Source organism: Ichthyophthirius multifiliis, assembly GCF_000220395.1.
Source record: "Ichthyophthirius multifiliis unplaced genomic scaffold scaff_1120509250980, whole genome shotgun sequence".
In the NCBI taxonomy this organism is placed as follows: Eukaryota; Ciliophora; class Oligohymenophorea; order Hymenostomatida; genus Ichthyophthirius; species Ichthyophthirius multifiliis.
Window position 1 is genome coordinate 7296 of NW_004086317.1, and position 26922 is coordinate 34217.

Consider the following 26922-nt stretch of genomic DNA (forward strand, 5'->3'; position numbering starts at 1 on the left):
TATATATAAATTATAGCTTTTAATTTCACGGAAACAAATATAAATTACATAAGCAAATTAATAATTTTATATTTTAATTAAAACACATATTACTCTATATACCAAATCTTAATATTTTTTTATTAATATATATTCAAAAAAAAAAAAAAAAAAATCACAAAATAAATATTTAACATTATAACTAATATTTTTTAATTTTTTTTTCATATATAGAAAATAAAAGATTTTTTTATATTTCTAAAATTAATTAAATATCAATTATGTCGAGTTTTTATTTTTTTTTAATATATAATTATAAAAAACTATTCATTTATTGTTAATAAAATAAAAGTGTAAATTTAAAATATAAAAAAAAAAAAATGAAAAAAAAAAAAAAAACTAAAACAAAATAATGAAACAAAACAAAACAAAAAAATCAAATATATAATCCTTCTGGTACATCCCCTTTCTTAAGTTAAAGGACTTTATCTTTAGCTTTTTCGAAGTCCTCCAAAGTGACTTTCATTCTTCTTTCTCTTAAAGCCAAGAGTCCAGCTTCAGTACACATAGCCTTAATATCTGCCCCATTTAAATCATCTTTTGCATGCACGAAACTATCGAAGACTACATTTTCTGTAATGTTCATTTTCGTTGTATGAATTTGGAAGATTTTTTTCTTTGTTTTCATATCAGGTACTGGGAATTCTATTTTTCTGTCAATTCTACCTGGTCTAATAAGGGCAGGATCTAGAGACTCTATTTTATTGGTAGCTAAGATAACTTTTACATCTGATCTAGAATCAAATCCGTCTAATTAATTCAACAATTCAAGCATTGTTCTTTAAATTTCTTTTTCTCCTCCACTTGATGTGTTATATCTATTAAATATAAATATTTTTTTTTTTTTTTCTTTTGAAAAATAAATAAACCTTTTAGAACCTACGGCATCTATTTCATCAATAAAAACAATTGTAGGAGCATGTTCTTCGGCTACTCTAAATAATTCCCTTACTAATTTAGGGCCTTCACCAGCATATTTTTAAATTAATTCCGAACCAACAATTCTAAGGAAAGTAGCCGAAGTTTCATTTGCAACAGCTTTGGCTAAAAGTGTTTTTCCTGTACCTGGAGGTCCATATAGGATAACTCCTTTAGGAGGTTTTATACCCATATCTTCGTAAATTTCAGGATGGGTTAAAGGGAGTTCGACTGCCTCTTTTATTTCAGTGATTTGAACCTCTAAACCACCTATATCAGCATAACTTTCTAAAGGAGCTTTTTCTACTTTCATAACATTTAACATAGGGTCTACTTCATCTTACATTATACCTACTACACTCATACTACGATGGTTTAATAATACTGTAGATCCGGGTTCTAGTTAATCTTTGTCAACAAAAGATAAAATATTTACGTAATATTCGGGACCTATGGATGATACTATGGCATGATCTTCGTCTATAAATTCCTCTAGGTTTCCTATTAACATTGGAGATCCTCTAAGTTGTTCTATTTTTTTTCTTTCTTCCTAAATATATATATATATATGTTTTATTGAGCTTTTTTTTTACGGTTTCATGCTCGTCATCTTCAATGTCGCTTATTTCGGGTTTTTGTTTTTCGTGATTCTATATAAATTCTTATTCCATTAATAAATAATCTTTTATACGGTCTAATTTTAATTGTCTAAGACGGCATTTAGTTACTGGAGTGACTTTTATTTATATTATTAGTTGATTTTTTTAATTTTATAGGTTACCTGTTGGTAATTTTACAGCTGTGTCGACTCCTTTATTCTTTTTTTTACGACCGATACGTGCTGGGATTACTTTCTTCTCTTTTGGCACTTTTTTTATATTTATTTTTTTATTTTATTTTTTAGGATTTATTAAATTTTTTTGTGGTTACTTTAATCTTTCTTTTTTTAATCTTTTTTATCTTTTTAGTTTGGTAAATTACCAAATGCGCCCTGTCCTTGTTGGTTTCCCATTTAGATTTTTTTAATATTTTTTTATTTATATATAATTTAATTATTATTATAAATATATTAATTTTTAAAAATATATTATTTTAATAAGATCAGAATATCATTTATTAATAAATAAATATTATTATTTTTTATAAGAAATAAATAAAAAATGTTATTTTTTTTTTAATATTTTTAAAATAAATAATATTGAAAAGTTTTTTTTAAAAAAATTACAATTTATACAAGCTTTTTTGAAAAAAAAAAAATTAAACATCTATAAACTAATATATAAATATAAAAAAATTATTTAAAAAAATAAATAAAATAAAATTATACATATTAATACAATCTATCTATATATATAACTTTTTATTATTTTAAATACAAAAAAAAAAAAAAAGTATCATTTAATCTTTTGTTTTCTTAATTCTTCTATTTCTTATAACTATTTGGGTTTATCTGAAGTTCTAATAATCAAATAAAGACAAGTTAAAACCGACCAAACAACAATTGCATATTCAAATACATTATCATTATAGAAATATTTAAAAAATCTTAAATTTTTGACTTATGTATTAAATATATCTATTAAAGAATAAAAAAAAATAAAAAATAAAATAAAAATACTATCAATAGCAGTTAATCTAGCATATTAAGAGAAAGCTTTTGCGCAAAATTAACAAACAGCAACACTACATATTAAAACAAGGTTTATATTAAAAAGAAAACTATTCATCCATGTTTCATTCACTTTCATTGGATGTAAAGTAAATATAAAAGGAATTCTTAATCCAAATTTAATATTTCCTTTTTGAACACACCAAAGTAAATATAATGATAAAAATGCGAAAAGAGCAGTCGAAAGAAAACTTACTCCCGATGATTCTAATTCAATAAGCATTTCATTTAAAAAAGGAGCTTTAGGAAATCCATTTATATCACTTGATAATACATATAAGATTCTAAAGGTTTTTATTTAATATATGTTTATTTATTTTAATTTACATATGTAACCACCAAATAATAGAAACAATAAAAAAAATAACTCCACCTATTAATTTAAAAAACCATATAGCTGGATTAATACCTACTATATTTAATTCTAATTTAAAAATTTAATAATCTCTTTCTAAACTTAAAACATTTACTCGAAATTGATTTTACATTTTTTTTAATTTATTATTTTCTTTTCTTTTTTGCCAATATCCATCTGCTACGCTTGTTTCTGAAAGTTATCCTATTATTAAAATAAAAATATATATGTGTATTTATATATATATACATATATATACATATAATATAATAAAGATATATACTTTTAACTTCTATTCCTTATTCAATTAATTTTTTTGTTTTTTATTTTAAAATTTCCTTTATTTCATAAGCTTCCTTACTACTTCGCAATTTAGGTTTATTAATAAATTCTTAAATTAAGTCTATAGGGAGTGCAAAAAGTCCAACTCCTCCGAATAAAACAAATAAAAAATTACCAATAAAACTGGTAAAAGCCATAACATAAATAATAAAGCTAACTTCATATGTAATTGAAATATTATTATAATTCATAAGTTTTGAAACTGCACTTTAAACTACTAGTTAATCAGAAGGAACAAAAGGATTTGAACTCGTATTTGTGATGTATTCGATAGGAATGTCTGCAAATTTTAAATATGCCCATGATATAAAATAGGCTATGGATATAACTATAAAATAACATATTTCCATAAATAAAGCTGATAATAAACGAGATAGAAACGGCTTCTCATCGTCCGTTTCATACATTAGTTGAGCGAATGGAATTACTATGCTTACCATTATTCCAATTATCATATATATAATTTACCAAAAAACTTCCATATTTAAATCATTGCCATTTCCTCTTTTAAAATATATAGATAGATATATGTATATATATATATATATATATATATATATATATTTATTTAAATGTATATTAATATTTTTTTTTTATTTACCTTGAATTTGATACATCTAATGGTAAAATTAGTACTTAAGCCCAACTCAAAGTACATCCTATAATCTTTTTATTTTATTATTATTTTATAATTTGTTTTAAATTACGACAATTATTTTGCAAAATAACGATGTTCCCCACCCTCTATCATCAGCTATTTATATTTTTAATATATATATTTTTATTTATATATATATATATATAATATAATTATTTTTTAAATATATGTTATTGACATTATTAAATATAAGTTATTTTTATCATCTTATTTATATGATAATTTTTAGCATTTATTTAATATTATTTTATATTTTAATAATGTTACGATGACAATATAATATTAGTAAATAAAAGCTTGTAAAAGTGAGTAAAATTGCAATAACTATTGATATTATTATTAAAAATACATCAGCCATTTTTTATATTTATGTATATAATTTGGAAATTTTTTTAATATTTTTTTTCTATAATTTAAGTAATATTTTAATTTTATTAATAAATAAATAAAATAGAACAATTAATACATTTTAAAATTAATTGATATATTATTATAATAAATAATTCTAAAAATAAAATAATTGATATGAATATGTTGTTTTTAAAATTTATAACTATATTTAAAATTTAATGATTAAATTATAAAATATTTATATAAATATATATGTATATGTATATATATATATATATATATATATATATATTTATAATTATTTTATATGATAAAATTAAGGAAATATATTAAACAATGTTTAACATTATTAAAAAAAAAAAGCATAAATTATTTTATTTAATAAATTTTTGTTTATAAAATTATTTACAAATCTTTTAAATAAATTTACAAACTAATTATTATTTAATTAGTGTAATAAAAATCGGAATTAATTTAAATTTTCTTTTAACTTTAAATTAAATTTTAGTATTTTTAATGACTATTATTTATTAATTAAAATATATTATAAGACAAACTAATCTAAAAAATTATCAACATAGCATTATATTTACTGGTTAATATATAATAATTATATAAATTTATAAATATTTATATGTATATAAATTTTTTCACATAAAAATTATAATATTAAATCCCTATTTTCTTTTAATCTTATATATAATTACATAAAATAAATATTAATTTTTATTTTATTTTATTCACATTTAATTTTAAAATACATAAGCAATTAATCTTTAAACCTTAAATAAAAATAATATAAATTTTAATAAAACTCTATTTTTTTTTATACATTTTCTTAATTATCTGTATATAAAAAGAAATTATTTTTTTTACCAAATAAAGAACCTTAAATAATCTATTTAAAATCTCCATTATCATCAATTCTAACTGTACCTAATGCATCTGCGAACGAAACTGCATTTTTACAATCTACTTATATAAATGAAAAAGTAAATTTATTATCTTAAATATAATTTATTTTATCAAAATATTTTTACTATTTTTATTTTTTTTTTAAATAAAGATAAAAATATATTAATATTTACAATATTATTCATATTAAATTTTGGTTAGAAAAATTAAGAGAAAAATTAAACCTCGTTCTTATCTAATTTTTAAACTATTACAAATTTTTCTATTCTAAATTTTAAATCTTCCATTTTTCTGAAAATATCATAATATTTACCTTCAAATTATATTAAAAGAACTGCTTTTTCCTTTAAATTTAATAAGTTTTAATTTTCGTTTAAAAAAACACTGAAAACTGAGCTTTATAAAAGCTTTATTTCTTATATTATTTTTTAAAAATGACCGTAGTTTTCAGCACAAAAGACCATTTTTTATAAAATTTCTTCTTTGTTTTTACTAAAAGCCTTATATTTTTCTTCAAGTTCGTTTTTCAGTACTTTTCTTGTATAAAAAAGTGCATTTTTTCTCTTCAATATTAAACATAAATAGTCTTTTTTTTCATAAGTTTCAATTTTTTAGTCTAAAAAGACTTCCTCTAGGGGCTAATTTTCTTTTATTTTTACAGAAAAAAGTACTTCAAATTATAAAGACTCTAATATTTTGAAAAAACCGATAAAAAGTAGGACTTTTAATAGTCTAAAATCTACTAAAAGAACACTTTCTTGTTTAAAATCGCCTTTTTTTTCACTTTTAGGTATATCGTGTATGAAACTTTCACTTAGAAAAATATCATCAATCGGGTTTAAGTTTATTTTTTTGGAGAAATTCTCGAGTTCAGAACAAGAAATTTAAAAGGTAAAAAATTCGGTGGTTTCTGGGAAAGTTTTTTAAAGAATATTATTTTCAGTAAGTTATGGATTTTAAATCAATTTTTGGAATTTTTCCGGCAATTTTGGACTTTAAATTCTTAAAAGCAGAACTAAAGGTGACTTTTCAAGCGTTTTTTAGGTAAAATAAGGGATATATTATGGGATTTTAGGTGCTGTTTTTTTATTAATAGAATTGTTTTTGCAAATAAAGGCTTAGAAGAAGTCAATTAAGTCACTTTAGTCGAGATTTTGGGAAAATTTGGATATGTTTAGGAGTTCATGTGTACTTTCTTGTCCCAAAAGGTAGGTTAGTTTGCTAATTAAAGCTTTTTCGGGGACATTTTAAGGTTATTGAGGGTAATAAAGAGCTAATATATACGGGAAATCATCTGTTAGGGTAAATTCTGATGGTTTTAGTGAAGAATTAAAAAAAAAATTTGAAATTTGGGTTTTTTAAAAATCATCTTCTGGGATGATTTTGATTATTTATTTAGGGTCATTTGTTAGTTTTTTTTTTAAGGATTTTTAAAGTTTTAGGTGCAATATTAAATACATTTTTTCAAGGTTTTAATTTTAGAGGAAAAAATTCAGAGGATTAAGAAAGTTTTGGTTTTATATTTAAGACTAAAAATCATAATTATTTTACAGTTTTTTTATATTTATTAATTCTACGTTGTATTTATATAATTTTTAAAAAATTTTAGGAATATTTAATAAAGAGTTGTTAAAAAAAAAATCTGTAAATATATAGAATTATTCAGTTTATTAAATTGAGAATGAGTTTAACAAAAAAAAAGGGTTTTTGTAAATTTATTAATCTAAGTATTTTTATTATTAGTAAAGTTAACCAGTAAAAAAATATGAAAAAAATCTCTTTGTATATACATAGTTTGATAAAAAAATAATGTCATCATTTAATTTTAAAGATTTTTAAATTTCTATATAAAAATATATGAATATATATATATAAATATATATATATATAAATATATATATATTTATATTTATTTATTTTTATACTTTTTGTTAATGTTTCATAATTTGATATTGCTATTATTATATATTGCGTATTTTATTATTTTAATATTATATGAGTTTCTAAGTTTTTTTTAATAATTTCTTATAAATTTGGATTATTATAGAATGATTTCATTCCTAACAGTTATACTTGATTTTGCTCTAGTATTTAAAATAAATATTATAAACTATTGTTGCTGTTTTTGAGTATTATTATATTATTTTATCTTTTTTTTAGTGTTTCTTCAGTTTCTTGTAATATATGGAATGTATTTTGGGGTTTTTCAAATAAGTTCTTAATATCAGATTGTTTTATATTCTTATTTAATAGATCTTCTAATATTTTATTTTCGATTTTATAACCTTTTTTTGTTAGGTCTTTTTATGTTTTTTTTGAAATTAAATTTTTTAGACTAATTTTTAGGATGTCTTTGGGATTATTTTCAATTAGAAAAGATAAAAACAATGCGTTTTGAAGTGTTTTTTCATCGAATTTCTATATGTAATTTTCTGTAAAAGAAAAAGTGCCTAATTAGAAGGATTAAAGTTTATTTTATTAAAAATAATCTAATTTATATTATTTATTTTTGTTTATTATATTATTTTAAAAAATTTATATAATGTACTTAATATATCATTTAAGAAATAAATATTTTAATTGAAAGTTTAAAATGTATAGAAAATATAATTTCCTATAGAAGGGAGTAATTCGTAATGTTTTTCTAAAAAAGAAATATGGTCATCTATGAATTAAAAAGAGTATTTATGAGCTTAAAAGTATTTAATTTTTTAATTGTTTCTTCTAAATATACATTATTACTATCATTATTATTATTTTCTTATTGTTAATATTATTCTAACTCTTAATTTTTTTCTAAGAGCAATTTTTTAAAAGCCTAAGTTTATTAAATTGTTAATATTTCTTCGTTTATATTAAGACTATTTTCGTTTTTTATTTAATCTTGATTTTTTTTTTTTTATTCGAATCTTTTTTTTTCTTCTTCTAATTGTTTTTTGAAATTATTGCTGGTATGAAAATCGTAATATTCTTTATTCTCTTAATCTTCTTTTTCTTGATCTTCATTTTCTTCATTTATATAGTCATATTGATCGTTTTTTTAATAACTTTATATTTGTTTGTTTTTTTCTATAAAAGAAGTACTTTTTTATTTAAGTATTTATTTCTCTTTTTTGTTCTATTCTTTTCTTTTCTTTATATATTGTTCTATTTCTTCTTCTTTTTAAATACCTTTTCTTTAAGCTTCTAAATAAAAATCATCTTCTTCATCTTCTTCGTTATCTTCTTCATTGAGAATTTCATTTAGATTTTTTATGTGATTTTTTGTATTCTTATAATCCTCTTCTTCTTTTTCTTCTTGATTATTTTCTGAGTTTTATTTTTGATTTTTTAATTATTTTATACTTTTTTCAATTAATTATTTATCAATATAAGCGAAATTATTTATCTTTTAGTCTTCTACTATTTATTATTAATTTTAAAAGAAATTATTTATTTAAACTCCTTTTTTACTTTTTCTAATTCTTAAACAACCTCATCTATATTAGTATTTATTTTTAATTCTTCTAAAATTTCTTATTCTTCTTCTTCTTATATTTCCTATATTTCTTAATTTTCTTAATTTAAATTGTCTTCGTTTTTTTCGTCTTTTTTTAATTCGGTTTTTTCCTCAGTTTTTTCTCTAGCAAACATACTTACGAAATTATCCATCATTTTGATTCCCATTTCCGGTTCTGGAGCTAAATTAAAATTATCTTAAGGTAAATTACCACTTGTTTTAATATTAATTTTTTAAGCCAATATTTTACTTGCATATTCATTTGTTAATTCTTCTTATTCGACAACGAAATCATTTCCTTATATAAATTTAGCTCTAAATCTATTTATTTATTAATATAATTCTTTTTTTTATATATATATTATTACATTAGAGGCTTATTATATATTTCTTAGTCATTTTCATAAGCTAGTTTTTCTAGATTCCTAAAAAATTCTAATTCTCTTTTTTTTTATTATTCTTCTCTTTTCTCTTTGTCTTTTATTCCCAATATACTATCCTTTAATACATTAAAGCTTGTTGGCTTTAATTTTTCGCCTTAATCATTTATATAATAGGAACTTTCTTTTTCTTGTTAGGTTATATTTAAGTAATCTTTATTAGTTCTTTATTAAGGAAGTCTATCTATTATTTCGTTTAATGATAAATTTTATGCAGGATCTTGACAATTTAATAAGCTTTTAACTACTTTTTACTACACAACCTCTTTTTGGTCTTTTTTCTTTCTTAATGTATTTAGTACCATCTATTTTAGCAAGCTTCCTTTGATATATGAAAGTTTTAAAGGGCTTTTTATAGTTTAGTACTTATTTAGTCAAAATCAAATTCGTATTCAACTACAAAATGTGTTAGTTATTTATCTAAATATTAATCCCAGATTTCGAATATTTAATTTTTCATTTAATTTTTTATATATTTTATAATTAATTAAAAAAAAATTATTAATTTTTTTTAAAAAAATATATATATATATAAAATTTGTATCTATTTAGTGTTTTTATAATATAATATATTGAATGTATATAATTTTTTATTTTAAATAATAAAAAATTTATATAATCATTTTTTTATATTTATTAATAATAGGAAACATAAATTAAATTTATAATTTTAATTTACTTTTATATTGTATTTTTAAAATTTATATTTATATGTTTATATTATTTTTAAGATTAGTTATTTAATAAATATTAACTTATATAAATTTATTATATTTTAATTTAAAGTGTTTTTTATTTAAATTCAATTTTATTATTTAAATTAAATAAAATATTTAAAATTTATATGTTTTTTTAATTATATAAAATATTTAAATTTTTATAAAAAATTATATTATTATAAAATTTAATATAATATACAAATAATTATGATAAAATTTATAAAGATTTCTAAATATAAATAAAAGTAATAAACATACATATACATATAATTATATATATAATTATGTAAAATTAAATATATTTATATTTTATATATAATTTATTTATATATATACAAATTTTACTATATATTTTACTAAGAATATAAAAAAAATTACATTGTATTTTATTATATATTAATTAATTATAAATAATAATGTATTTAATATAAAAAAAAAATATTTTTTCAATTTTTTACATATTTTTATATCTTTATAAAAATAATTATATAAAATATAATGAATAAATAACTATTCAATTTACCTTTTAAAACGAAAATCGGATCTAAAGATGATATAATAAAAGCTATAGAATAAAATATATAGACAAAAAAACATATAAATGTTGGCTTTTTATTCTTCAGATTTAGATTTAATAATAGAAGGTAAAAAAAAAAAATATAAAAATAACTAAAAAAAAAAAAGATAGTGCATATATGTTAATACCATTAGACGATAGATTAATAAATAGATGCCATGGTATATTTGATAGCATGTAAATAAAAAAATATAGATTTCATAGAGTAATTTTAATAAATATATAATATTTAGTAATAATAAATCATTTATATATATATATATATATATATATATATAAATTATCTTATGTAAAATATATATTAATATATATATATGTAAATATATATATTTATTTTAAAAAAAAATATATAATACATATATATTTATATATATATTTTTATTTTTATACAAATATATACATTTTTTTATATAATTATAATATAATTTTTTTTAAAATTAGTTATAATAACATTTAGATAGATTTTAAGCTTCTGCTACAAAAGTTGGTATTTAATTACCTTTATCTATAGAAGAAATAAAGTAAAAAATGATAGAATTATCTTAATTTTCTTATATTAAATTATAATAATGTTCTGATATTAATTTATAAGATATTAATTTAAATATGAGAATTTGGTTGTCTTCTGGAAAAGGTGATTTTGGAATTTATTCTTTTGTAATATTATTTATTTATTTAATTTATATTTATTTTATAAAGGATAAATAACCTATTTTTTATTGTTGTACTTTTATACCTAATACTAATGTTGAAATTCTAAATAAAGGAGTTAAAGAGTATTGTGTTTAATTAGGTGAATAATAAGAAAATATGATAAAATCAGCTAAATCAACAAATTATTTAGAAAACGCAATTATAGCTAATACATCTAAATAAAAAGGAGGATATTAAGGATTAAAAATAGACGAAAACGGAAATGTATTGGAAGCTGCAATGGCTAATATTGGTATTGTATTGAAAAATCAAGAATTTTGGACACCACCTGGAGAGAAAATAGTAGAAGGAACAACTTTAAAAAAATGCTTTTAATTTATGAAAGAAGAATTAATACCAAAAAAAATAATTAATTAAATATAAATAAAATACTTTAATTTAGATTTTATATTTAAAAATGCAATTGAGGTTATATTATTTGGTGGAGATAAAGTAAATTAAATATAAATTATTAAAAATTATTTATATTAAATAAAAAAAAATATATAAACATAAAATAAAAATAGATAAAAATAAAAATAAAATAAAAAATATAAGTATATAAATATATAAAAATATAAATATATAAAAATATAAATATATATAATATATATTTATATATTTATTTATTCAAATTTTTATTTTTTTATATTTTTATATATTTATATATCTTTTTATTTATATATTTGTATATGTTATTATATTTTAAATAATATATTTTTTTATCTATTTTTATTTTTTTATTATTAAAAATTTTTAAATTCAAAATAATTAAATATTTTATATATAAAATATATATAATATAATTTTATTATTTTTAATAGATTATTCCTGTTCTTTCTATTAACGACATTTTTATTGGAGATGGAAATAAAGGTGTTGTTTGTGAAAACATACAAAAATGGTATATTAATTAAGGCGGAGAAGATGAAGGAGATGAAGAAATTGATTTAAGTTTTTTAAAAAAATAATAATGAATATTTAAAATTTTTCATATGATAAATAATTATATATAATTTTTTTTTTTATATTTTTAATAATTATTTTACTATTAAATAAATTAATATATTTTAGATAAAAAAAAATTCTTTCATAATTATATTTTTTAAATAAAAATATAGTTATTTAAAATAATTAAAATAATATCTTTTATATTTTTAACATTATAAATAAAATACGCTTTTAAAAATTAAAAAATAACATTAAATTTTTTTTTTAAATTATAAAATAAATACAATATAATAATAATATTTTATAATTTAAACTTAAAAAAAATAAAAAATATGTTATCAAATAATAATATATTAGTTTCAAGTAACTCTAATGAAATCTTATAAGAGGAAGTTAATATAATGAATAATTTATAAACTATTAATAAAAAACATTCTATAATACAATCTAGTTATTTTCCTTTTATAGATTTTGTAGAGACTTCAAAGGAAATATTATTAGAAGATACATTATATATATCATTTGATCCATTAAAAAATATAAAAATAGAGGCTAATATAACTATAAGAAATGAATTTATAGAAATATATAAATTAGAAAACGATGTTAAATCTATATAAATAAAAATATAATGGGAGGACTTTTTAGGGTGCGATTATATATAGATTAAGAAAACTAAAATATATAAATTTACTATTTATACATTTAAAAAATACACAAAAAAATTTGGACAACAAGAAAATAGATATTTATCTAATTTAAATTTTTATCATTTTGATTTATAAAAAATGAACGTACTTAAAATTTTATTACAAAATTATGCCAGAAATAAAAATTATATAGAAAATAATAAAGAAAATTTAAAATAGTAAATACTCGTAAATACAAATGATAAGTTTCTAATTTTTATTAATCCTTAAGGTGGAAATGGTCAAAGTTAAAAGAAATGGAACAAAATTAAATATCTTTTTGAAAAATCGGGAATAAAAACTGAAGTAATAATAACAAAAAAAAGAAATCATGCTAAAGAAAAGATATTAAGTATATATATTTATATATAAATATATATATTAAATCATATAAATAATATTTATATATAATCTTTTTTTTATATAGATATGAATAAAGAATAATTATTAGATTACAAAGGATTAATTTCTGTTTCAGGAGATGGTTTACCTCATGAAATAATAAATGGATTATTTAAAAGAAACGATAGAGATGAAATTTTAGATTATATAGGTTTAGGTATTTTACCTGGTGGAAGTGGCAATGCAATTATTTCTAGTATTTTATATTAAATTTAGGAGCCTAGAACTTTAGAGTGTGCTGCTTATTAAATTTGTAAAGGTGTATTTCATAAAATGGATATATTTAAATTCTAATGCAGTTAAAATTAGCATTTTTATGGAGTTTTATCAGTAGCTTGGTCATATATTTGCGATTGTGACTTAAACTCAGAACATTTGAGGTTTTTGTCTGATCTTAGATTTGATGTTTTTGGCGTTTATAGAGCAATTTTTTAGAAAAATTATAAAGGGAAATTATCTTTTACTTGTTAAAATATAGATGCATTACCTCCTTTAGAATAAAGTTTGGAGAATAATGAAGATTGGAAACATATAGAGAATGAATTTAAGTATTTTATGTTAATGAATACTCCTATGATTACTAAAGATTATGTATGTGCACCTTTATGCAAAATAGATGATGGGTTTTTAGATTTATAATATGTTAGTAAAAATGAAGGATGGTGGTAGTTTGTAAAATTTGTATTGAAGTTTTAGAGTGGATAACATTTTTAAAAAAATAGTGGAATTAAATTTTCACATTAAAAGATAAAAGCATTTAGATTAGAAGATTTAGGAAGTGGACATGGATAATTTTCAATAGATGGGGAAAAATATGAAAGTAAAATAATATAAGGAATGATTTATAATAAATAATTAAATATATTTAGTTTTTGAAAAAATTAATATATATATACATTATTTTATATATTTTTTTTAATAAAAAATTATATAAAAAAATAAAAAATAAAAAAAAAAATTATTAAAAATTTTAAAAAGATTAAGTAAAAAATAATTAAAAAATATAATAATGTAGGAAAATTATAAATATATATATATATATATATATATATATATTTATATATATATTTATATATATATATATATATATTTATAATAGATATATTTATATGTATTATTAGTAATGATTTATTATTTAGTTAAATGAATCATTTAATTATTTTATATCATACTTAATTAAGTCATTTTTTTTATATTTATAAAATAAATTTAGTTACGTATTATATTATAAAAATTTTTTAAACATTGTTATATACAATTAATTTTTAAAATTTTTTTTTTTTTTATTAAAAAAGAAATATATATATCTTCAATATTATTTTATCAGTAATTTATTTTTTTTAAATTTATCTTTTTTTTCTTTTATTATATAAAAAAGAATTTTTTTTTTTGTACTTTATGCTTTAAACACCTTTTTTTGAACTTATAATAAATTTTATTAAATAAATCTAATAATAAAAATCATACTGATATAAAAATCACATATCAAGAATCTATGGAAATAAAAAAAACAAAAGCTCTTTATTTACAAGAATATTGTTAACCTTTAATTGTAAAAGAAATAGATATACCTGCTTTATAGCCTAATTAAGTTCTTATAAAAGTTGAATCAGCTCCTATAAATCCTTCCGATCTCTTATTTATATAAAATAAATACCCACATTAAAGAAAAGCACCTTGTGTTGCAGGGTTTGAAGGTTCTGGTACTGTAGTAAAAAGCGGAGGAAATGACATAGCCGACTCTCTTGTAGGAAAAAATGTATCTTTTATAACTACTTCTGAACAAGGTTCATATTCAGAATATACAATAGTTGAGGCTTAATATGCTATTGAAATAAAAGGCGATATTTCATTCAATTAAGCAAGTACTAGTTTCGTGAATCCTTTTACAGTAATAGGAATGTTATAAACTGTTTAATAAAAAAATGTAAAAGCAGTTGTGCATTCAGCTGCTGCATCTGCTTTGGGAAAAATGTTTGTAAGATATTTCCAAAAAAACAACATTAAAGTAATAAATGTTGTCCGAAGGGAAGAATAAGTAAAAGAACTAGAAAAAGAAGGTGCTGAAATAATATTAAACTCAGAAAAAGAAGATTTTAAAGTAAAAATAAAAGAATTAGCCGTAAAAAATAACGCGACGATTTTCTTTGATGCGGTAGGAGGAAAGTTAACAGGATAAGTACTAGAAAATATGCCTGATGGTTCAACAGCTTATATCTATGGAATTCTAGATTAAGAACCAGTCTAAGTTTCTTAATAAGAATTCGTATTTTAAGAAAAAACAGTTACTGGTTGGTGGCTTAAAAAACATTTAGCTTAAGTGGGAATTCAAGGATTTTAATTTATGGCATAGGAAATGTAAACATTGTTAGGTAGTTTACTTAAAACTGAGATTTAAGGAGAGTTTTCATTAAATTAAGGAAATTAAGCTATTGATGTTTATTAAAAAAATATGACTAAAGGAAAAGTTATAATAAAGCCTTAGTTATATAAATGAAAAATAATATATAAATAATGATATAAAAAGATATAAATATATATAAAAAAATATATTTATAAATTTCATAAATAATATATATATATATTAATATATATATATAAATATATAAATATTTATATATTATTTATATATTTATTTTATTTCAAATATGTTTAAAATTATAGTATATAAAATTAAAAAAAATAATTTTTATTTTTTTAATTAATTTTGAAATTAATATATTTTATATATAAAAATAAAAATATATTTAAATAATTATACATTTATATTTTATATTTTGCTATATAATATTAAATTATTACTTATATATAAATAACATATATAAACAAATTATCGTATATTTTTATATAAAATTTAAAAAAATGGATTTATTTAATTGTAAATTTTTCATTATAATTTTTTTTTAATTATATAAAAAATTAATATTAATTTTATTTGATTAAATATATATATTATATCTAAGATATTTTTTTAAATATATTATTATATTCTATATTTTTTTTATATTTATTTTTATTTTATATTTTTTATTTTTAGTATCTTATTATTTATTTCATTATATTATGATTTTTTTTTATTCTTAAATTATAATAAATATAAATAAAATATTATAATATTAATTATAAGTATTTTCCTTTTTAATTAAATTTTTAACATAAGAATAATCATTAATATATTAAAAATAAAATTCATTTTTTGAGTGTTTTTATTTTTTAAAAATAACAAAATTCAAAAAAATATATAATATATTTAATCAAATAATAATATAATTTTATTTTAATTTAAATAATTCCAAATATATCTTTAATTTCATTATTTGAGACATAAAATTTATAATTTCTTTTATAATTAATAATATCTTTTTTATTTACTCAACATTTACATTCTAATTTATTATATTTTTAGATTAAATATTTTTATAATATTAATTTTTTTTTTTTTGTGTTTAAACATACCATTTTTTTTCTAAAACTTTTAATTAATTTTAATTATTATGTTTTAGCCCCTTTTATATCCTAAGCATTATAATTAGACATTAATAGCTTCATTTTCATATTTCATTATTAACTAATTCATAATTGTTCTCAATTTATTTTATATCCTTAATATGTTATTTTCTTCCTCAAAGTTTTCTTTTAGCACCTTATTTTGATTAATTAAGGCTTCGATTTCTCTAGTATTTACATCTAGAAGGTTTTTTAATTTATTTATCTCACTCGTAATGACTTTGAGCTTATAATTATGCTAGTTTTTTAACAAGTCTAATTATTTTGTTATTTAATTATCCAATAAAGACTCTATATATTATAATTTTGTGGTAACTTTAAACAAAAATAGCTTTTTTCAATAATTTTTTTTTTGTAAAGTTAAACATTTTTAAGAAAGATTTTTTTAGTGTTTTTACTATTATTAGAAATTGTACTAAAAATGAATTCAAAAATTAATTAAATTTTGAAAAAAAAAAAAAAAAAAAGTGTTATATTATTCATTAATATTTCATATTTTTAATACAATAATTAACCCTAATTTTATTTCTATTTATTTAATTTATATCTATAATAGTAATATTTGTAAATATTTGATGCAAACTTATATTTTAGTATTTTTTATTCATTTTCATAGCTATTTATAAGGAAAATTAGCATTTTCTAAATCCGAATATTCATAATAATTAAAAATACATTTAAATTATTATTATATTTATTAAAAATGTTGTTTTAAGTAGCTAAATAATAGGGTTAATTCAAATTTATAAACTGATTTTTTAAAATTATAAAAAGATAAAGAAAAATTATTGTAAATCAGATAATTTGATAAACTTTTGATTTATTATCTATTTATAAATATATATAAATAATAATTAAAATTAAGAATAAATTCATTTATATAAAATTTTATATTCAGTCTCTTAGTTAAATATAATAAATTATTTGGCAATAATTAAATATAATAATGAAATATAGACATAAAATTTAAATTAATTATTATTTTATTAATCTAAATGGATTTCATTTATTAATTATATATTCTAAGCATTTAATAAATTAATTTTTTCTTAAAAAAAAAAAAAAAAAGTATGGAATATTTATCGAAAATACAAAAAACATTATACATTTTTGTTCTTATATGTTTAATTATTATTATATCTTTATTTAAGTATTTTTTTTTTTTTTCTTCTAATATTTAAAGATTTCAAGTTATCATTTTATATATATAACCTGTTAATTTTATAAAATAATAATAATAATAAAAAAAAAGAATATTTTATATAAACAAAAATTAAATTTAAAATAAATAAATAAAAAAAAAATAATATTTGAAATAAATAAAATTGTAGATTTTTTTATACTAATCAAGTTATCTATTTATACAAAATAAAATAAAAAATAATAGTTAATGACAACAAAATAAGAAAATCATGATTATTTATATAAAAGTAAATATTTTTTAATATAATAAAGGATTATATTAATTCAATAAAAAATATAAAAAGTAATTTTAGTTGGAGACGCAAGGGTAGGAAAAACAAGTTTTTTAATAAGATATGTAAAAGGAGTTTTACCAAAAAATCAACTTCCAACAATAGGAGTTGAATATTTATCGAAATCAGTACTTCTACAAGATGGAGAAGGCATAGTAAAAGCTTAAATATGGGATACATGTAATTTAGTAATTTATGATTAAAATAATTTAAAAATAAAATTATAAAAAAATAGCTGGTTCAGAGAAATATAAATCAATAACAGCAGCGTATTAATTTAATTATATAAAAAACAAAAATATATATATATATATATATAAAAAATAATAGACATTATCGAAAAAGTGTAGGCGCTTTATTATTTTTTGATTTGTGTGATTATTAGTCATTTTTGAATTCAAAAAAATGGTTAAAAGAAATCGAAAATCATACCGAAGAAGGAATTAAAATAATGCTTATAGGAAATAAATTAGATTTAATTGAAGAAAATCCAATTAATAGATAAGTAAATAAAGAAGAAGTACTAGAATTTTGTTAAAAAAACAATTTAATTTATTAGGAAACAAGTTCTTTAACAGGATAGAATGTTAAAGAATCTTTCGAATTTCTAATATAATGTATTAATATTTTATTAAGTATATTATTTATTTGAAAATAAATAAAGCAATTTATAAAGATAGTCATAAATGTTAATAAATAAATAATTAAAGTTTTAAAAATAATGATAATGATATTATCCTTAAAAAAGAAGATATAGTTTCTTATGATTAATAACCTGTAAAATAAAACTCTGGTTGTTGTAGTTGCTGAATTTATGTTATTATTTAAAAATATATATATATATAATAATTAAAAAATTAAAATAGAAAATATATAAATAGTGTTTTTATTGAATTTTTAATCTTTTTTTGCCCTTATTTATACAATTAATTTTTTTTATATTCAAAAAAAAAATATAAGTAAAATTTATAATTTTAAATATAAAAAATTGGTTTTCTTAACTTGTTTATATACTATATGTTCATTTAAATTTTTTATATAATATATGTTCACTTAACATGCGTTTAAAAAAACATATTGTTTTTAATTATTTGAATATCTTAGATGGATATTAATTATCTTAATTTAAAAAAATATATATCGTAGAATATTTATATAAATATATTATTATTTATTTTAAGTTGCAAAATGTAAAAATAATCATTATTTAAATATTTTATGTAATATGTATTTTTTAATAATTATATATTTGTGTTTGCATTTTTATTTAGTTTTATTTAAGTTTTATTATATGTAAAAACTAATATATATATATATATATATATATATATATAAATATTTATTAATTACTTTTTTTAATATTTTTTTTTTTCTATATTTGATTTTTGTTTTAATAATATTTATTTTATTTATAAAAATTTAAAATAATATTTATTAATTTTTTTTTTTTTTTTTTATTATAACCTTATGAATTCAATATTTATAACATTATGCGCCATTATTTCAATTTTATTACCTGATATATTGAATAAAATAGGATTAAATATACCCTTAATATAAGGTGAAATTTAAAATTCAAACGAAGATAAATAATTATACAATGATAAATATACATTTTTGGAAAGTTTGAAGAATAATTATAAGCATTTAATTGTACAAAATATAACCAAAAGTTAATAATAATATTATTGTAGAAATAATGAATAAGATAAATATTTTTAAGAAAATAACGAGAATATTTTTAATGAAATATTAAATAAATAAATCAATTACTGTTTAGAAAATTTGATTTCTAAAAATTCTATTAATAAATTAATATATGATAATAATAAAAATTAATTTTTTTTAATATCTATATTAAATAAAATTATATTCATGATAAGAGTGCAAATTCAAGTATTTTTTTTATATATATATAAAAAAAAGCATAAATTATAAATAAAACAAAAAGACATTATTATTTTAAAATTAAATAATTTTGATTTTAATAATGATAATAATAATTGTAATTTTTAATTTTGGAATTTGTGCACTTTTGATAAAATTAATGGGACTGTAAATGAATTTATATATGACTCAGTTTATTAGAATATAGTTTTTCTTTATAAAGATTCGGATTAAAATAATTATTTGAGAATTTATGAGAAAAGGGTTTTGTAATGAAGGTTTTATTTAAATGAAAGAGTTAAATAATTTTAAAGAAAATTAATTTTTTGTAAAATTTAGTAATTAGAAATAATTTAAAGTAGAATAAATTTATAATTTTATAAATTAGTTTAGTTAATTAAAAGTTAATTATTATGAAATTGGTTTAGATAAAGTACAAATTAATAAATTTGCTTTTTATAATAAACTACTCGTATATAATTATATTCCAGGAAAAATATTTTTGAATGCTATTTAATTTGATAAGTATTTATTTTAATATTATTATATAAAATATAAAATAAATTATAGGAATATTTTAATATATTAATGGAGGAGATTAATAAATTATTGAAATTCCGAAAATTAGATAAGATAATATTGAATATATTTAAATTATAAATATATAAATTGTTTAAATAAGAGAAAAATAAAAAACAATTATTACATATATAAAGTTTTATTATTAAAAATAAAAAAATGTTTTTAATTTATTTATTTTTATATAGAAAAGAAAATTCTGAAATTTTATTAAATTGTGAAATATTTGAAATTGATTTTTAGGAATTAAATGAATTAAAATAACATAATTTATTAGAAAGATATTTTTATGAAAATAATTATTCTAATTTATTTTCAAGGAGAATAACTAATTATGTTTATTTTTAAAATAAATATTTTAATATATATATGTATATATATTATAGATATAGACTGATTTTTAAGATTTATCTTAAAGAAATTTATTTTCTAATATAAATATAATATATTCTCACGAATAAAAGATTTTAATTATTAGTTTTATTAATAATAATTTAATTTTGATTAATTTTAAGTTCTTAATTTTTTTTTTTTGTTTTTAAATAAATATAATATAAAAAATAGTTAAATATCAAACATTACTATATTTGAATTAGAAATAAATAATTATTAAAAAATATTTAATGGAAGAAATACTATAAAAAAAATGGTTTTTTCAAATATTGGATAATATATTTGTTTAGTATTTTTTTTTTTTTTTAAAAAAAAAAATTATTAAATAAAAATTAATATATAGTTGACAAATGGTTTAAATGGTGAAAATAAATTATATTTAATAGATTTGTAAAAGGTTAATAATATAAAATCATAATTTTAAACTGGTTAAAAATATTAAATATTTAAAATTACATAATATTAATATAGAAATATATTAAATAAATGATGTTAAGAATAAATTAAAATAAAAAATGGTAAAAGACATTTAATTTTATGAAATTACAGAAAATTAATAAATATAATCTTTGTAAATAAGTATATATATATATATATATATATTGTAATTTTATTAAAAATAATTTTAAAAGGAAATTTATTATTTTATTAGACGGTGGATAAATAATTATCATGGATACAAATATTGAATCTAAAAATAGTATTTATAATTTATTTATCCAATTTATTTCTAAAATTGGATTCGGATTAATTTGTTCGACAGGAATTGCTTTTGCAATTTTAATCGCTTAATTTATTATAAGTAATATTGATGATAATTTTTATGAATGAAATTATGTTTTTTTTAAAAAAATATAAATAAATATATTTTATATTTAAAAATGTTTTATGTAAAATTTTATTTTAAATTTATTAAAAAAAAAAAAAAATTAATTATTTTAAAATATATATAAAAAATAAAATAATGTTATATGAATTTAAAAATGTTTTTTTTAAATCTAAAAATATGATAAATAAATATTATTAAACTTAATAAATAAAATTCTTTAATAAAAATTTATCTTTTCAAAGTTTAAGTTATTAAACTTATTTGTTTCTAAATAATCTTTAGAAATATATATATATATATATATATATATATATATATATATATATATATATTTATTTATATATTAGAATATAAATAAATATATTTTTTTATAAAAAATTTTATTTTAATATTTTTACTTATTTACTGATTCATCACTACTTATAATATTTAATATATTAGAAAAATTTTCTTAATTTTCCTTAAATTATAATTTTTTTAATAAAAATATAAACTAAAATTATAAAATATTAATTACTAATTTTTATGTTTTTTAGGCTATAATAGTGTCTACAAAAAGTAAAGGTTACTAATAAAGTCTTAAAACTTCACCTACTTTATTTAGATCTTAAGCTCCAGTATATATGGAATAATTTCCATATAACAAGGAATGTAAAACACCTTAAATATATATTGAAATAAATTTAAATATAATAAAAATATAATATATATAAAAATATATCTTTTTATTTTCAATATTTATTCATATATATTATATAAAATATATATATTATATTTATATATATTATATTTATATTTATATATATATATATATATTGTATTAATATAAAATTAGTATTACCTACTGAAAAAGCTTATACATTTCTAGCATCACCTGTTATAAAAACTTCAGTTTTTTTCGCTTAAATTTGATTCTTTGTTTGCTCCTTCAGATTGCGAAATAAGTTCTTTTAAATTATATGATTTATTATTTGATAAGAATAGAGTAGCATTTAGATCTACTTTTGGCAATGATAAAGTATTGAAATTTTTGCTTGCGTAGACTAATAATTACTTTTTTTTTATTTATACAATATTTATTATTATTTTTAATTTTTTTTATAAAAAATTATTTTAATTATTTTTTTTTGTTATTAAAGTTAATCATTTTTTTTAAAATTATTACTCTATATTTAAAAGTTCCTTAAAATGTATAAAATCCTGTATGGAAGACATGTCTTAATTAAGAAAATCTACTTTTTAAAGCACCTCCATTACTGGCTATAATTTTTTCAATAATTTATTTTAAAAATAAAAATAAATACTTCTTTATAATTCAGGTATTACTGAATTAATAATATCAATATATTTTTTATCTTATTATCCTTTACTATTAGGACTTAATAAAATACCATTTGCATTCGATTCATTAATTGCACTTTCTAATTCTTATTCATTTTGGGCATATAATGGAATCAAAACTACTCCTGTTTTAGCTGCTCCTAATTATGCACAAACTATTTCACTTGTATGATTTTTTTCAACCCATAAAAGTAATTTATCACCTATATTTAATTTTTTTTATTATTTATTATATATTTTTTTTATATACCTTATTTCCATCCAAGTTCAGTTAAACCATATGCAAAAGCATTTGAATGAGTCTTTTTTTTATTTATCTATATAAAATTTTTGGTTTATAATTACTTCGATTTCTTAATATGTCCATGTTTTATTTTGATTTTCAAATCTTACTGCATTTTTATTTTTATTGACTAATAGTTATCTTTATAAAGGGGATTCAGAAATAGATGAAAAATTGAATTTGTTTAATCTTTAAAATAATTTCATTTTTTTAGTTTTGTTTTGTATATATAAATTATGAAATTTTTCTTATTTTTATAAAAAAAAAATCTTGTAAAAATATATATATATATATATATATATATATATATATATTTTTCTTATTTTTAAATATTGATTATTTTATATAAATACATTTATAAATATTTTATTGTTTTTTATTTTATCAATTTTTATGTTTAAATAAAATTTTGATAAATTTATTTATTTTAACAAAAAAAAAAAATAATAATAAAAAAAAAAAAATATTTTCAAAATCTAAGAAGCAAGCTTAATTTATATAAAATTAATATAAAAATTATTAAAAAAAGAAGGGTAGAAAATAATAAATATTTTAATATAAAATAAGATAGAAAATTATATTTAATTTTATATTTTTTATAATAATTAATAATAAAAAAATAAAAATGGATTAATTATAATTACCTCATGCAAAATTATTTTATTATAGTGCAGAATTCTATAAAAAAGGAACGATTTCTGAAAATGAAAAGATTAAATTAAAAGGTAACTAAAAAAAATAACATTAACTATCATTTTTTTTAATAATTAATAATAAAAAATTAAAAGAAATGGTAATTTATAATGAACCTGAAATTTTCGAAATCCTTGAAAGATTTTAAAATCAAGGAAATTAAAGCGATTTTTAAAATGAGATATTAAATTTATTAAGAAAGAATTAAAAAAATTAATACTAAACATAAAATTAAAAAAGTAAATAAAAATTTAATTTTTATATAAAATAAATAAGACGAGAAATAGTAAATTGAATAACCAAAGATAAATGAATAAAATTAATAATAATAATTAGTAGAATAAATAGAAAATTAATATTTATCTGATACTTAAGACATTCCTATTTTATAGATTTAGATTGAAAAATAAAATTCTAGTTTAGAAATAATTTATAATAATAATATTTTAGATGATGATAAAAAATCATATGAAGTAATAAAATAATATATTACTAATACTCCTAATATTCCAGATGAAGTAAAAAAAAATTAAAAATAATTATAACTATTTTTTGATTTTTTTTTTTAATTTATATAGATTTCATCTCCTTTAGGATAAAAATTAATGAAGATTAAAAAAAAAAAAAAGAAAACATATTTTAGAGATTATTTAAATCCTTTTAGTACTGACGCAAAATATTGATATAATTTTGGATATTATTTATAATTAATATAAAAATAAAAATATTTATAATTATTATTTTTAATTATATATATTAATATATTTATAAAAGTAAAGGTGTAATTAATATATGTTATTTGTAAAATAAATTATAAAATAAAATTATAAATTTTTATATTAATTTAATACTAAATGTTAATAAAAAATACATAAATAAAAAAAATAAAGAAATATATAATATAAAAAGTACAATAAGTTGAAAAAAATAAAAAATATATAATAGATAATTATAAATTAAAATATTTTAAAAAATTAAAAATTAATTTTTAAATTATTTAGTTAAATATATAACTATATTATATATATATATATATATAATATATATTTATATTTATATAATATAAATTATTTAATATAATTTTTATTTTGTTTAAATATTCATTTCAATAATTTTTCTATATCCATATATTTTTTATCCGAGTCCGTAATAAATGAATTTTATTATTTTAAATTTTTTTTATTATTATGAATTTCAATTTTCAATATTGAATCACTTACTTTAATTTCAGTTCCGTCTTCAATTTCTTTTGGTTCACTTTCTTATTTTCCTTAACTTTTTTCTCTGTAATCACTTAAGGAAACCCATGTTCCGTTAGCGCTTTCTTTTTAAAAATCACCATCTCTTATTTACCATTTATTATCTCTTTATAATGATATTTAATAAAAACATATAAATATTTTTTTTTATATATATTTTTAATACTAATAAATGATTCTGGATTATTTTCTCGAAATAGTATTTACATTAATTTATATAGCACACTCCTAAGATCTTCCAATTTTGAATTCTTACTATATATTTTATTCATTTAAGACAAAGATATGAGGATTTCCATTTTAACTAATTTTAACCTTTACAAAAGGCCTTAAATTCATTTTGTATTCAAGACCTAATGTGTCTTAATTATTATTATTTTCTTAATTTAATTAATTATAAAGTACTTCGAATTATTAGAACTCTTCATTACTAAGACCGTGTATTATTGTATTATTTTCTTTTTTTTCTGTAAGTAAAAAATTAATGAAGTCTTCTTAATGATTACTATCTTTTCCTCTATTATTATGATTTACGTCTATTATGTAAAATTGCCTGTCTGCACCAATAAGAAATGCTTGTCCTTTTTCTAAAATTTGAGATTTTTCGTATTTTATCTTTACATAAGTTCCCATAGCACTTCCTATGTCTACAATGTAAAAAGCGTACTTATTTCTGCAAAAATCCCATATTTCTTTTATTATGAAATCAGGAAGGTTGCATTAATAGTGTTTTAAGGCTTTTAAAAAAATGCAGAATTAATACGAGAAAGGCTTTGGTATTCTAAAACCGTCTTTTGTTATTATTTTACAATGGATTCTTGAAATTGATCTATCTGAAGGTGGTAATACAATGTCGTTTGGGAAAATTTCTTGTTGTTCTAGCTCTTTTATTGTTTCTTGGCGGCCTATAACTATATCCTCGCAGGTCGTATTTTTTTTGGAGTTGATCATCCCTTAAGGTGTTATAAAATAAATTTAGTTTATACTATTTAACTCTTCTTAATTAGTTTTCATTACTTAGATTTTTATATAGGGTTTGGTCAAGTCAAGCTTTTCAGGAGGATTATTTTAACGGATTTTATAGTATTTGTTTCGGATGTCTTAATTCAGATTTTGCTTTAAATTTATATAGGTGGTATTGTTATTTTATAAATATTAATTTAAAATTAAGTTTTCTGGATAGTTATATATAAAATTATTAGTTGATTAAGGATTTTAATCGTTTAAAGTATTATAAAAAGGTATTTATTAAGGAATCATTTATTAGAAAAATTAAAATGGTTGTTAGTTTAAAGAATTTAAATGAAATTAATTAAATAAATGTTATTATTATTAAATTTAAAGCTACTAGTTCTATTCATATAATTAAAAGAATTATTATTATTAATCTTAAAATAAATATTATTATTGTTAGTTTTATTATTATTATTATATTTATTGAATATTTTATATATTATTA

General features: G+C 16.8%; 6 protein-coding genes across 6 annotated transcripts, besides 61 other annotated features; 2 read left to right on the forward strand and 4 right to left on the reverse strand. All coding sequences in view use genetic code 6, as the record gives it.

The window, feature by feature from the left end:
- Positions 1 to 347: 347 nt before the first annotated feature.
- Positions 348 to 389: a microsatellite.
- Positions 348 to 415: a microsatellite.
- On the reverse strand, positions 355 to 1994 carry IMG5_123630 (hypothetical protein). The gene is made up of 5 exons (XM_004032315.1): positions 1888 to 1994; positions 1739 to 1825; positions 1551 to 1693; positions 909 to 1507; positions 355 to 857 (listed from the first exon to the last, which is right to left on the reverse strand). The coding sequence occupies exons 1-5, from the start codon at positions 1967 to 1969 to the stop codon at positions 416 to 418; spliced, it is 1353 nt and encodes a 450-aa protein (XP_004032363.1). The 5' UTR covers positions 1970 to 1994; the 3' UTR covers positions 355 to 415.
- Positions 1827 to 1859: a microsatellite.
- A 14-nt stretch (positions 1995 to 2008) lies between the features above and the next one.
- Positions 2009 to 2053: a microsatellite.
- Positions 2018 to 2097: a microsatellite.
- A 254-nt stretch (positions 2098 to 2351) lies between these two features.
- On the reverse strand, positions 2352 to 5041 carry IMG5_123640 (lmbr1-like conserved region family protein, putative; the record flags this gene model as incomplete). Its single annotated transcript, XM_004032316.1, has 7 exons — positions 2352 to 2533; positions 2576 to 2910; positions 2954 to 3185; positions 3265 to 3827; positions 3925 to 3989; positions 4031 to 4077; positions 4249 to 5041. The coding sequence occupies 7 exons, from the start codon at positions 5039 to 5041 to the stop codon at positions 2352 to 2354; spliced, it is 2217 nt and encodes a 738-aa protein (XP_004032364.1).
- Positions 2538 to 2574: a microsatellite.
- Positions 3221 to 3250: a microsatellite.
- Positions 3836 to 3887: a microsatellite.
- Positions 4083 to 4118: a microsatellite.
- Positions 4177 to 4230: a microsatellite.
- Positions 4567 to 4629: a microsatellite.
- Positions 4567 to 4641: a microsatellite.
- Positions 5042 to 7091: 2050 nt separating the features above from the next.
- Positions 7092 to 7147: a microsatellite.
- Positions 7093 to 7150: a microsatellite.
- Positions 7101 to 7150: a microsatellite.
- Positions 7109 to 7156: a microsatellite.
- Positions 7157 to 8225: 1069 nt separating this feature from the next.
- Positions 8226 to 8259: a microsatellite.
- Positions 8260 to 9998: 1739 nt separating this feature from the next.
- Positions 9999 to 10090: a microsatellite.
- Positions 10042 to 10097: a microsatellite.
- A 77-nt stretch (positions 10098 to 10174) lies between these two features.
- Positions 10175 to 10240: a microsatellite.
- A 266-nt stretch (positions 10241 to 10506) lies between these two features.
- IMG5_123650 (zinc-binding dehydrogenase family protein, putative) lies at positions 10507 to 15714 on the forward strand (the record flags this gene model as incomplete). The annotated part of the gene is made up of 7 exons (XM_004032317.1): positions 10507 to 10549; positions 10590 to 10687; positions 10924 to 11139; positions 11182 to 11628; positions 12000 to 12129; positions 13243 to 14037; positions 14783 to 15714. The coding sequence occupies 7 exons, from the start codon at positions 10507 to 10509 to the stop codon at positions 15712 to 15714; spliced, it is 2661 nt and encodes an 886-aa protein (XP_004032365.1).
- Positions 10731 to 10858: a microsatellite.
- Positions 10877 to 10922: a microsatellite.
- Positions 11026 to 11073: a microsatellite.
- Positions 11660 to 11722: a microsatellite.
- Positions 11666 to 11726: a microsatellite.
- Positions 11666 to 11753: a microsatellite.
- Positions 11676 to 11788: a microsatellite.
- Positions 11680 to 11777: a microsatellite.
- Positions 11783 to 11881: a microsatellite.
- Positions 11783 to 11915: a microsatellite.
- Positions 14134 to 14221: a microsatellite.
- Positions 14135 to 14175: a microsatellite.
- Positions 14138 to 14224: a microsatellite.
- Positions 14239 to 14328: a microsatellite.
- Positions 14546 to 14575: a microsatellite.
- Positions 15704 to 15838: a microsatellite.
- Positions 15720 to 15830: a microsatellite.
- Positions 15723 to 15769: a microsatellite.
- Positions 15789 to 15849: a microsatellite.
- Positions 15796 to 15855: a microsatellite.
- Positions 15856 to 16156: 301 nt separating this feature from the next.
- Positions 16157 to 16246: a microsatellite.
- Positions 16211 to 16263: a microsatellite.
- A 1723-nt stretch (positions 16264 to 17986) lies between these two features.
- Positions 17987 to 18048: a microsatellite.
- Positions 18049 to 18114: 66 nt separating this feature from the next.
- On the forward strand, positions 18115 to 19009 carry IMG5_123660 (Ras family protein, putative; the record flags this gene model as incomplete). Its single annotated transcript, XM_004032318.1, has 4 exons — positions 18115 to 18379; positions 18435 to 18468; positions 18530 to 18816; positions 18948 to 19009. The coding sequence occupies 4 exons, from the start codon at positions 18115 to 18117 to the stop codon at positions 19007 to 19009; spliced, it is 648 nt and encodes a 215-aa protein (XP_004032366.1).
- Positions 19010 to 19195: 186 nt separating this feature from the next.
- Positions 19196 to 19257: a microsatellite.
- Positions 19258 to 19502: 245 nt separating this feature from the next.
- Positions 19503 to 19538: a microsatellite.
- Positions 19539 to 19549: 11 nt separating this feature from the next.
- Positions 19550 to 19595: a microsatellite.
- A 306-nt stretch (positions 19596 to 19901) lies between these two features.
- Positions 19902 to 19962: a microsatellite.
- Positions 19963 to 22120: 2158 nt separating this feature from the next.
- IMG5_123670 (hypothetical protein) lies at positions 22121 to 23717 on the reverse strand (the record flags this gene model as incomplete). Its single annotated transcript, XM_004032319.1, has 8 exons — positions 22121 to 22163; positions 22286 to 22347; positions 22405 to 22547; positions 22729 to 22940; positions 23053 to 23147; positions 23192 to 23431; positions 23479 to 23530; positions 23574 to 23717. 5 exons carry the CDS (start codon positions 23715 to 23717, stop codon positions 22776 to 22778), a joined length of 696 nt encoding a protein of 231 aa, XP_004032367.1. The 3' UTR covers positions 22121 to 22163; positions 22286 to 22347; positions 22405 to 22547; positions 22729 to 22775.
- Positions 22172 to 22231: a microsatellite.
- Positions 22574 to 22607: a microsatellite.
- Positions 22632 to 22703: a microsatellite.
- Positions 22935 to 23021: a microsatellite.
- Positions 23718 to 23789: 72 nt separating the features above from the next.
- Positions 23790 to 23825: a microsatellite.
- Positions 23826 to 25006: 1181 nt separating this feature from the next.
- Positions 25007 to 25035: a microsatellite.
- Positions 25036 to 25063: 28 nt separating this feature from the next.
- Positions 25064 to 25112: a microsatellite.
- A 97-nt stretch (positions 25113 to 25209) lies between these two features.
- Positions 25210 to 25269: a microsatellite.
- Positions 25210 to 25270: a microsatellite.
- Positions 25219 to 25285: a microsatellite.
- Positions 25286 to 25304: 19 nt separating this feature from the next.
- On the reverse strand, positions 25305 to 26414 carry IMG5_123680 (hypothetical protein; the record flags this gene model as incomplete). Its single annotated transcript, XM_004032320.1, has 2 exons — positions 25305 to 25569; positions 25630 to 26414. The coding sequence occupies 2 exons, from the start codon at positions 26412 to 26414 to the stop codon at positions 25305 to 25307; spliced, it is 1050 nt and encodes a 349-aa protein (XP_004032368.1).
- Positions 25363 to 25399: a microsatellite.
- A 448-nt stretch (positions 26415 to 26862) lies between the features above and the next one.
- Positions 26863 to 26922: part of a microsatellite that runs on past the window's edge.
- Positions 26878 to 26922: part of a microsatellite that runs on past the window's edge.
- Positions 26880 to 26922: part of a microsatellite that runs on past the window's edge.